The following is a 12,239-nucleotide window of genomic DNA, read 5'->3' on the forward strand; positions in this document are numbered from 1 at the left end:
CAGCGTTCTTCCCCAAGCTACTTGTCTGCAAAAGTGAATAGCCTTGAGATTGCAAATAAGCTTTGGCCTCTTATTAGACTGAAGCTCTTTAAAAAGTCCACCCGGCCTTTTGGGGTTTTTTGTCCCTGACAAACCTAAAATTGCCATTGCCAAGTGCACCCTTTCTAATTGTTCAGAAGATTGCATCTTTGATAATGTCCAGGCAGGTCTGTCTCTGGAAGGCCATATTGAGGCTCATAATGCTAGGCGATGGAGACAAAAATGGTAGCAGAAATCAGAAACACAGAGGATCCCTTATTGGCAAGAAGATGGAAACAAATCACTGGAGTAATTTGCATGGAGCAGTGGTTCAACCGAAAACTGCATTAAAGTGATTATTATTTTATTGAAGTTAAATTGCCTTTCAGGTGGTAAATTATCCAAGCAATTCACAATAAAAACATACATAAAATCAATCAAGATACATGAAAATGAATGCAGTATATATATAAAAATTAGAAAAACATCATACACGTTAGCTGAAAACAACTCCTACCATGTAGTCTGTTAAATGAGCTTGGAAACCTTAAACTGAGTGTGCTTCTTTTTGCTAAAGAAGATAACTCACACACTGCCGATTTTACAGCAATGTGCGAGTTATCTTATTTTTACAGCAGTGTGTGTTATCTTCTTTAGCAAAAAAGAAGCACACTGTTTATGAGGTTTCCACCCTCATTTAACAGACTACATAGTAGGAGTTGTTTTCAGCTAATGGGTATGATGTTTTTCTAATTACAATCTCTGATTTGCACATCATACATATAGAGTTTTGTTTTGTGAATATATAAAAATGAGTACAATAAAGATTCTACAACAAATCAGACTGATAAACAGTATTGTACTTCCAAGAAAAGCATGGGGGTAACCTGTAACTGCTGCTATTTGCAAACCTAAACAGAAGGCACTGGGATAAACTGCACAGTGGTAGTTACAACCGAAAAACCTTACAGGGCAGACTGGATGGGCCGTTTTGGTTTTTCTGCTGTTGTTTACTATGTTAGTGCCATGGCAGTGTTTGATGGTCCACCTGGGATCAGTCTCCATGGAAAATATTTGCAACATGGAGGGCAGTCCACACATTCACATCCAATTACTGTTTAGATAAGGACTCCTGGCATGACAGTACTCTTGGTCAGTCTGTCTTGTGAAATCTATTTTTGAGGCTTAGAATCCAACTCCATAACCCCTAGGGCCTGTTATTGTTTCCAAGCTGCCTTTGTTTAAAAATAATAGCAAAAATGGCTAATTTCCAATAAAAAAAAAAATAAAAAGTACCTGTTGGCACTGTGTGTTCCCCCCCCCCCCCCCCCCCCCCCCCCATTTATTTTGTATGAATGCAGCTAGGGATTCCCCATCTGTGAAGACTACATTTTGCTTGTCCTCAGAGAAAGTGAAAGTTGCTAACCTGTCACAGGTATTCTCTGAGGACAGCAGGATGTATGTAAGTCTTCAGAGAACCCAACCACCTCAAGTTGGAACATGTTTTCGGTTTTAGTTGTTTTATGAACTGAGGGGGGCCCTGCACGATATCTGTGATTCAGGGTGACATGCATGTGCTCAGTGGAGCTTATCAAAGTTTCTAGAAGCTTTGTAATAACCTTCACTGGCTGGGCTTTGTCAGATATCATGTCATCTGTGAGGATTTGCATCCTGTTGTCCTCGGAGCTTCTGTTACATGTCAGCAACTTTCAATTTCTTTTAGGTTTAAAATTTTTTTTATTGATTCATTTTTTTGTAAACTACTATACCACTATCTGATATTATGTTAGTGCTAATTTATTTGTTTTATCTTTTTCTTACTTTATCATGTTTTATCTTCTTGATGTTTATGAATGTATCTTTGTAAACCGCCCCGAACTTTGGAGGGTGCGGTCTATAAATAAGTTTAAATAGAAATATCTAAAAACTCCAACAGTTTTGGTGCAGGGGACTGTACAGTCAATTCTACTGAACATAAGAAATTTCCATGCTGGGTCGTTCCAAGGGTCCATCAAGCCCAGTACCCTGTTTCCAACAGAGGCCAAACCAGGCTACAAGAACCTGACAATTACCCAAACACTAAGAAGATCCCATGCTACTGATGCAATTAATAAAAGTGTGTGATAAAACTTTGAGTTTATGGGGCAGCTGAACAAGAATCTCCAGGCTGGCATGAGAAGCTGCAGGGGGTCTGAACTATAGAAAAAGCCTGTACCACCCTGACAGAATGGATAACAAGTCAGGTGCTGTAAGGAGACCTGAGTAGAAGTATACCTTTTTTAATTTTGTGGTTTTTTTTCTTTTTACGTCACTTTTAGCATCAACCTCTCCTCTTCTGTGGCTCTGCAGGCTTCCTAACCCAGCTTGGAACTGGGCCCAGCTGCAGTGGCAGTTCCTCCCCAGTCCAGGCAGGTAGCAGGTAGAATTTTCAATGACTGACTGCCTGGGATTTTTTCCATCCCTGGGCCGGAGTATCACCAAATCATGGCTTGTGAGTTAAAAAGAGCCAGAACCACTCTAACGGAGAGAATGGGTTATAGGAATAGTGGGGGGAAAAAATTAAAACTCCTCCTCTTGGGCATATAGAAACATAGAAATGACGGCAGAAGAAGACCAAACGGCCCCATCCAGTCTGCCCAGCAAGCTTTTGCAGGGTTTTTTTTTCCCCCCCTCTCATACTTATCTGTTACTCTTGGCCCTTAGAAACCTTTTGGTTCTATTTCCCTTCCACCCCCACCATTAATGTAGAGAGCAGTGATGGAGCTGCATCTAAGTGAAATATCTAGCCCAATTAGTTAGGGAGTATCAACTGCCGCAATAAGCAAGCACCCATGCTTATTTGTTTACACAGACAATGTAATTCAGTCCTTGGTTGTTATCTGTATATAGATCCCCTTTTCTTCATTCCCCCCCTGCCGTTGAAGCAGAGAGCTATGCTGGATATGCATTGAAAGTGATTGTTATTTTGATGAATAATAGGGAGGTTTAATATTTACAACTTCATTTGTAAGTAAGACGTAAGCACTTCAGAGAAATAGCAAAAATCTAAAATGGCAGGCATGTCTGATAAATGAGGAGAAATGATTATAAATCTAGAATACTCTTAACACCTGCCCTGAAATTGGAAGAGTTCTAGTTCTACAGGAGCAGTGCTAGACAGCACCTCCAAAATCAGCTTTAATGATTAAAGTTCCAACAGAGAGAGTAATCTGTGGGCTGATATTGAGGAGGCTCTGTTTACATGGGGTACCTCAAGCTTCCCTCTCATGGTTTGACATCCATGGAGCCCCGAGTTGCCATATGGGGACAGCTGTGCAGACCCTGACTGGGGCTATAGGTGGGAATGAAGAGAGTGATGCAGCTGTGGATAGCGGGAATTAACTGCCTTCCTGTCGCATGTATTTGATCACATCCCAACATAGTTCAGAAAGCGCTGTTGGAGTGATTGTGCTCTCTGGCCTGGTTGTGATGCTCGGTGATCAGGAGTTAAGGGAGTAGGATGATCTTGCTATCTGTGTTTGATTAAATTAATATTGTTAGCACATTAAAGCTTGAATTGTTAATGAAATACCTTAACCAATGCTAAACCTGCTGATATAATATAATGCTGAGAGCACAAAGCTGTGAGCCAGGGGATCATGTTCCCCTTTTTCTGTCCACTACCCACCATGTGACCTTAGACAAGTTGTTTAACCTTTTTGTGCTCAGACTCCAATTGCAAACTCTTAAGCACAGGGATATTGTGGCTCCCTGAATTTTCTTGTCCAGGCTTATTTACAGTGATAGTGCTTTGGAAGTATTTGTTAGTATTGGATTATCTATCTACAGAGCTGAAGACTGTTTCTGTGAGGTGCAGAGCTTGGATGTTGCTGGAGCAGGAAAGAGATGTCACTTTCTGAGTTAATAAACCACAAGAATGTGTGTGCTTGAGTGGGACTTGTGAAGAGACAGTGGAAGGAAGGATACAGAGGAAGATCTGCAGATCTTGGGGCTGGACTATGTAGTAAATAAACAGGATGCTGACACGTGAGCAAGACACTGCGACAGGAGGCTGACACCAATACCACTGCATGAAGCAGCACTGAAAGCTGCTTAGATGAGGCTTAGGAGTGCCATGAAGGGCTCCAGTGGGAGCCTGAAAAATATGCCAGTCATGGGCCTGGTTTGCTTTTTTTTTGTGTAAGTACAATGAGAAGGGATGTTGTTCATATCACTTTTCAAATATCCAGAATCTAATATTAGCAAAATCTGTGAAAAACAGGGGAACTGTTTTTATGAAAAGGCAGCTCTCTATACATAATTACCTAGCAGTTATATGTTGGGCAGTCTTGGTTATGCTAAAAATAACCATTTTCCAGGGCCTTTGGAAAGCAACTGATGGCTTCTATGTGCTTCAGGTGTTACCATCCCCCCCCCAAATGCCAGGAATGTGGGATTGTATATGGCAGGAATTAATGTTTGAAGATCTGCACATATCCCCTTACCACACCACATACCACAGAACCACACATTGTGATCAACCCCAAAAAACCCAAGCTTTCTTACCACACTTGATGCCAAGTTTTAACCACTTTCTTCACCTCTAATATAACCTATGACTCCCCACAGACCAAGTGATACGCATCCTTCAAAGTTTCAATGCAAAAATGTTATAAAATTCAATGCAATTTTTCATAAAGTCCGATGCAAAATGTTAAAGTTCAATCTAAAATGTTACAATGTTTCAATGTAAAACAAGAAATCTACATTGTTAGACTCCTCTGTTACACTGTAAACCGGTGTGATATGTCGATGAACATCGGTATAGAAAAATAAATCTGCAGCATTAGCATATTTGCCAGAGCTCTGGGCAGATTTGAGCATGCAATAACTTTCAGGAGCTTTCAGTGACAGCCTATACCTTGCATGAAAGGCCCACAGTCAGCACCATGCACCACCATCCTGTGACATCCCAATAGTCTGCATAGACATCCTCTGACAGCCCAATAGTGTGCACTGCTGACTGGGACCATGCTTCCAAAGCAACTCACCTGCAAAAAAAAGGAAAGGAGAGCCAAGGCATAGAGAGTGTGAGTGAGACAAAGCATGAGTATGTGTGTGTGACAGAGGAGTCTGAATATATGTGAGGGAAAAGAAATGTTGCCAGTGGTGAATGTGTGTGCAAGGGGGACACAAACTGGGTTGACAGTACAGTAGTGTATGAGCAATTATGAGCATGGTCAAAGAGATGGAGGGAGGGTGGGACAGAGTGGCATGATAAGTTGTATGGCACAAATGCCCTTTGCAGCTCATTATTTTTGATAGGCTCTTTCAGCTAGTTTTCCTATAAAATGTTAGCAAGAGGTCATGGAATTAGCAGGCATTGAGTCATCTTCTAGGTTAGCTGTAAGTGTAGAGAAAATAAAATCAGAGAGACCTGCTGTATGCGGCGTATAGTTGATTCCCATAACACTTGGGATCTTGCAGGTGTCATTTTCAGCATGGCAATCTCAATAAAGAGAGTGTGGGTGCAACCAAAGAATGGTACCCAAATGAAAATAGACATGTCATGAGCTGTTCATTTTTTTATGTTTTGATGGCATTGGGAATGATTGAAATGCAACTGGATGGAAGCCTTGTGGTTTTATTGTACCTCTCTACAATTCTGCCCTTCCCTTTTATTGGAGCTGGTGGAATTAAATATGGATTGGGGTTCTAATGCAGTTTTACTTGCAGTGAACATACCAGATGACTTTCTGTAGTGTATCTTACACAATTTATAAATCTAAATATTATGTGAAATGTGTGGGGGGGTTTTTTGTATAGTTTTATGTACTCTTCCAGTGTTTTGGAATGAGATAGTAATGTGGATTTATTGTAAATGTTGGTAAGTTTATGTATCATATAATTAGATTGGATTAGTTAGGGTGTGCTGGAATAGATATTAGAGTACCACCTGATGGTGATATGTCCCTCAGGAAGCAGGTGCAAAGTGTGCACTCCATCTACAGTTTTATTTGAAAGAGTAGAAATAAATGTTGAATTTAATACAAGCCCCGAGAACCAGAAAAATAAAAGTATGCCCTAAGATTTTTAGCTTTTTTTTTTTTGCTGATCAGAGACTGGAGAGTACCAAACTACAGCATCTTTTATTGATAGTCCACTGTGAAGGTAGATGCAAATAGCTGCCAGTGGCATTAGTATAGATGTGTGGTTATGAAAACCAGAATATTTTTCTCTAATAAAGGTAAGATAAATCATAGGAAAAGCTTAATCTTTGTCTCTGTTTTCTGCATTTCACTGATGAGTTGCCTGTATTTACAAAGCACAGTACAGAAAGCAAAATTCATGAGACCCAAGGAGGCTGTCTGCTACATGGACCTGAAGACCCAGACCTTTTCCGGCCGGTCATGCTGCAGACACTGCTTTCCATTTCTTTTCCCCATCCTTCCCAGGGCATCAGGTGTAGATGACTTAAGCTGGGGTTTCTATGTGCTGCAAAAGTTTGTTATTAAAACGTAAAAAAAAAAAATTAATTTTCTTGACCTGAGAAAATTGTCTAGCCAGGGAGTCTTTTGTCAGAAGCAAATTTGCTATTTATTGGGATTATGCAAATTGCCAAAGGTAAAAAAAAAAATTAAGCTAGTGCTGTGGTTCTGCCTCTATGTATAATAAGCCTCCAGTAACTTTTTATTGCTGATTGTTGAAGGCATGTTGTGGAGGTAACACTTTGTCAGTTTGATGTGCTATGTTTTGCAGCAGACATGTAACCTTGGATTGGAGCTGTTCATAAGTCCCTGTACCGTCATGGTAGATGTTGGGAAATGGCCGATATTCTCTTTGCTGTCGCCTCAAGAAGTCACTTCTATTCGGAAAGCCTACGTTTTTGGGGCATCAGCCAATGAAGCGCTCTATATCACTCATAACGATGAGGTATTGTATGACTACAGAGTGCATATGGAAGTTCTTTTTTTTTAAAATTTCATTATTGAATGTAACTTTCTCAGTTAGCATTCTTGTATACTGCAGAATTATAATTAGGGTTTCTGTTTGCAGGTTTTAACTCGTAGGCAGGAAAATCTTGGCCCATGGGTGGAAATACTGCCCATGGGTTTAATTTACCTGGCCTCTCCCTTCTTCCTACATTTCAATGCCAACTGGCCTACCGATGTCACAGCTCTGAGGCTGTCCATACTGACATCTTTAGCAAAGGCTCGATGTCATATGGGCCTTTGATGTTTTGGTGGGGGGGCAGGGACAGCCTGGGAGAGATAGTGGTGTTCCTCCCTCCACAGACTGGTAGCAGTAGGGAGGGGAAGGTGGTAGCTGCAGTAGTAGCAGCTGGCCTGCCCCAGCACAGAGGAGACTGGAGTGCCGACAGGGTCTCATTCCTAAGAGTGAGAGAGTCCTGCCCAGATGCAAAGGAGGTGCCGGCGGGGCCCCTATCCGTATGTCAGTGGAAGAGAGACGGATCTCCATGACAGTGCAGGAGATGCTGACGTGCTGGTGGGGCCCCCGTTCCTCATGGTGGCTGAAGCGTGTGAGACTCGTATTGATGCAGGAGAAGCTGGAATGCTGGTAGGGCCCCATCTCCCTGTGCTGACATCGGAGAGGCCAGCGTGCTGGCAAGGTCCTCATCCGTCCGCTCCCACTTACACAAGAGAGAACTGCTAGGGAAGGGAAGGCAAGAGGAGACTATAGGAAAGTAGGGGAGGAGGATAAGCTGAGTCAGAAGGGAAGAGGGGAGGGAGATTGATACACTGCATGTGGCCACCCCTCTCTTCAGTCACACATGCACACAGAGGAGACCCCTCTCCCACGCTCATCCCCTCAGCCCTGGATTTATCAATAGGCACTAATTGTTCTAGGGTGCAAACATTTAAGGCAGCAGGCTGGCTAAGATTTGCCGCCTTCCAGCTCTGAGCCCTCTGCTACTCTGTAACAGATCCTTACAGAAGATGGGGGAAATGAAAACACCAAAAGTGCCTAGAAATGTCAAAATGCTAAATCCGTACCTGCTCACCCTCTTTCCCCACTCCCTGGTCCCCAACTTGAGTTGAAAGTTGGGACCCTCTCTGCTCCTCAGCTGGCACTTGGTGCGAGCAAAAGCTATTAATGTGTCCTACTGCAAAAAAGATTGCCCACCCCTGTTTCTAGCAATAAACATTGATAGAATACTCTGATGCAAAAAAAAGCTTATTGGATGAACATTGGAAAACCACCCCTGCCTAGAACCTAATTACTTTTCCCCCGCCTGCCTTAGATACTTCACTGTGTCTTGTGCCTTTTTTGCACTGAGGACGACTGTTTTTCACTAAATTTTAGCAGCTAATGGGCCTCTCTCCTCCCTCCAGGTCCACAGAGTGTAAACTGGTAGGGGGGGAGCATGTGTGCAGGGGATGGTGTCGGGGGGAGAGTCCTAGATAGAGAGGGTATGGTACTGGGGGCAATGTTTTTTGTTATGGCAGTACATTTGTGTTCTGGAAATGTATGTCTTTGATTTATCTGGAAAAAGTATCCAGCAATAGTGAAAATACAGTTTTGGTTTTTTTATAGCCCAGGAGGACCCCTAATTAGCAGGAAAATAAACACATTTACACTTTTTTTTATAAACACCTAAAAATAGAATTATAATTATGCTGCACAGCTATATTAAAGGGCCCTGCAGGGATCTTGTGGAAAAACCTTTTCTCCTAAGAATGGCAAACAAAATAAGAGGGCACCCACTCAGACTAAAGAGCAGTTAAAAAAAAAAAAAAAAAAAAAAGTTAGACTGTATGACCTCAATCTGCTTTTAACCTATAATTACTATGAGTGTGACTTAGTGTGAAAAACCTTTTCTTCTGCAGCTGGGGCTGGATAGTAATGGGGCTGAATAATTAATGCTGGTTTGCAACTGATATTAAACAGTTGCCTGATGGCACAATAAGACAGCAGGCACTGTGTTAATCCATACACATTCACCAGAGATTTAAGAGAGGAGGCAAGCTAGTGAATGGTTTTTTTTTTTAAAGCCATATTGGGTTTTAGGCCATGGTGCACATTACCCACTTACTCCCATAATGAGATGGTTTGTGGGAGTAAATGTGTGACAACTATGTAGTCCCCCTCTGCCCCATTCCTTCCCCTCTTCCTCTAGCTCTTGTGTTATGGTATTTCTATAGATGAGGGACACAAAGCTTTGTGTATTATGGGAGTGCCCTTTGGATTGCTGCTATCACTAGTATCCTACCCAGCCAGGTGAGCTCTTGCTCTGTGGTCCTCCTAGGTTCAACTTAGGAGCAGGAGTGTTATGCCTGCTCTGAAATTGGGTCCCTCCATCTCCCGGAGTCGGAGGACATTAATTTAAATGAAGGGTGATAATATTCCCTAGCATGTGGATGAATCTTCAGTGGGAAAAAAAAGTCATATCCATAACACAATCGGGAATAGAGAGCATTGGAGGTTCTGCCATCTGTACTGTGCAGTGTGCTCCTGACGTACACACAGTGTAGAGATACTCTGACGCTTTATTGACAGTTTGGTTTTGAAAATCTTTATACTGCTTCCCTACCATTCTCCTGAGCCCCTGGAAGAAACCAGCCTTAGAACAGTGTCGCAAATGACCTCCCATTAGAACGGATCTGATTGATGCGTGCACTCCTTTTAACTATTATAGCTAATGTGCACCATTTGCATCCAGGGCAGTGAGTGGTAATTGATGACTGATACAGCTGCTCCAAGGGATCAGAGGCGTGTGGATGAAAAATTTAAAAGCAATAATTCCTAGTGGCTTGCATAATGGGTTGTTTCCGACATAGGGCCAGATCTACTAAGTAGTTTTTCCCATTTTGAGCCTATGAGGAAGAGAGCTTTTTTGCTAGTCTTTCCACAGATGCTTTGGAAGGGAATACTGCAGGCTGATGTCACTGCAGAGGTGTATATACTGTGATGTCAGTTTACTCAGTCTCCATCTGCTGGTAGGAGAGCATAACCCACTTGTTCTGGGTTCATCTGGCTGTCCTAAAGAAAAGGAAATTATCAGGTAAGAAGTAATTTCTCAATATCTGCTCCATAGTTACTTAATAGTAAGTGTCTTTAACTGATGCCATATGACTGTTGTCACTTGTTATGTGTACCTTATTTGATGTCCTGTATAGTGTACCAAGGATATATCTTTCTTTTTAAATGTGTAAACATTTCTTGAAAATTCATTAAAACATGGTAAATTTTGGGAAGCAATCTTATGTCTGAATGCAAGAGACACCAACCCCTTATAACTGCTTTTTTTTTTTTTTTTTTTGTGGCACACAAATCAGAATTGTCATTTTACTTGCTAGAGGTGGAGTATATGTCCTGCTGACCTGAGGATGCTAAACAGTAAATCCAGTGACTGGCAAGCTGTCTGTGTTTTAGGTGTTCGTATTTGGACTCAACAGTAGCAATTGTTTGGGCACTGGGGATAACCTGAGCACCATTATACCCAAAAAACTAGAAGCCCTGTGTGGGAAGAAGATCAGGCGTGTGAGTTACGGAGCCGGCCCCCATGTGCTGCTTTGCACTGAAGGTATGGCAAAGACTTTACTATTTACTGCTACTGTTGCTACATAATTCTGTAGTGCTGCTAGATGTATGCAGCGCTGTACAGATAAACATAAGAGATGGTCCTTTTTCCTTGTGGAGTCTACAGTCTAGTAAAGAAACAAACACAAAACAAATAGGTTTCAGGAAATTTATTTATTCTAGTAAACATAGTTAAAATTAATAAGGCGATGAGCAGGGAAAGCTAAAAGGTTTTAAGATTTAAAAAGCAGCATTAAAAAAAAAAAAAAAGTGGGTATTGCTAAACTGTGGTCACGAATTGTGCCAGGGAAGCTGGAAGTGCTAGCCTTGTGTTGGGCCTGGGTAAAGTATTGCAGGAAATAGAAAGAGGGTGTGAATGCATGGAACAGCCTCCCTGTGGAGATGGTGGAGACAAGGATAGTATCTGAATTCAGGAAAGCATGGCATAAACACAGAGAATCTGAGGGAGTGGTAGGGATTCTAAAACTGAATTGTTGGCGTGGATGGGCAGGCTGGGTAAAGCCATATGATCTTTTTCTGCTGTCACATTTCTCTGTTTCTATGTAACCAGTACCAGTTTTCACACTAAACACTTCAGCACAGACTAGGCCTGAGAATTGGCTATGCAGAAATATTTTTTGATACAGTTGCCGTGCTGTGTTTCTTGGAGATGAAAATTCTTTCATGTCAAATTTTTTTTTTTTAAATTTTTTATTTTCTCTAAATCTTGACTAGAACTTGCTAGGAACTGCTTTCTGTGAACTTCTCCCTCACAGATGGACAGATGTGCACAATCTGTGAAATTAGATTACAGTGTTATAGAAGAAATAGCTTTTAACTCCTTTTTGGTTTTCCTTCCATTGGTGCAAAGCATTTCAGAATAATTGATGTTCTGTTGGTTAAGTGCTACTTTAAATAAAAGAAGCTGGAACTGGGAGGGGGTGCTCTTGGTTGGGTACTGCACTTGCTATCTGGGCATGTGGGTTTCTCTGGTTGGGGAGCTGAATATTAAAAGCCAGATGGCTAGAACTGCTTTTTTTTTTTTCACTATTCAATAAACATTTAAGACTAAAAGTTGAAATCCTTAGTGCCCCTAAAACCAGTGTCTTCCCTGCGAGGAATGGCTTCTTTTCCCGGTGATCACTGTAACTGTGATGCTACTTCAGTTCTGGATTTTTCCTACTATTTTTTTTTTCCTCAAGCTCATCTCATCTATTCTTTTCAAACTTGTCCTTTACCATTCACCATCTGTTTCCCTTCCCTTTCTCACAAACTGATACCTTTTATGCTCCTTTGCTTAATGTCTGGGGTAGGCCCAACTCCAGTAAATCACTTTCACTCCCTTCTTTATTGTCCTCTTTGTCAATGATGTCCCTCTGCAGTCACTATCCTTCCCTACCCCTCCATATGACATTCCCTCCAGCCCCATTCTCATTTCTTGTATCTCTTTGGCCTCTGTAATACACTGCAAACTCCTTTCTGTTCGGGACTTGTTTTCTTCCTACATCTCCTCATTAAAACATGCTTGGATTTAAGATCTGCCCTGGGGAAAAGCCCAGGCCCAGATAGCTTCCAAGCTGAAAGGTACAAAAAATATGGTTTGTCACCCATATTCAACTGTTTTAATTATTTAACAATTAGTGAAGCATGCATGTGAACTCTTTTGAATGTTAATGACATAGTGTTACATAAGAAGGACA

General features: G+C 41.6%; 1 protein-coding gene across 9 annotated transcripts in view; it reads left to right on the plus strand.

The window, feature by feature from the left end:
* The window catches only part of RCBTB1 (RCC1 and BTB domain containing protein 1), a 115,807-nt gene that overhangs the window by 21,901 nt on the left and 81,667 nt on the right, over nucleotides 1-12,239 (plus strand). For 5 of the 9 annotated variants that reach the window (XM_029602836.1, XM_029602838.1, XM_029602842.1 and 2 more), the window contains 2 exons: nucleotides 6,757-6,930; nucleotides 10,393-10,543. In XM_029602836.1, coding sequence (XP_029458696.1) covers nucleotides 6,805-6,930; nucleotides 10,393-10,543 — 277 coding nt within the window. In that variant the 5' untranslated portion in view covers nucleotides 6,757-6,804. Of the gene's footprint in view, nucleotides 1-6,756; nucleotides 6,931-10,392; nucleotides 10,544-12,239 lie in introns of those variants that run through there. The other 4 variants (XM_029602837.1, XM_029602839.1, XM_029602841.1 and 1 more) reach the window with 1 other exon arrangement.

This window comes from Rhinatrema bivittatum, chromosome 5 (assembly GCF_901001135.1).
Source record: "Rhinatrema bivittatum chromosome 5, aRhiBiv1.1, whole genome shotgun sequence".
Classification (NCBI taxonomy): domain Eukaryota; kingdom Metazoa; phylum Chordata; class Amphibia; order Gymnophiona; family Rhinatrematidae; genus Rhinatrema; species Rhinatrema bivittatum.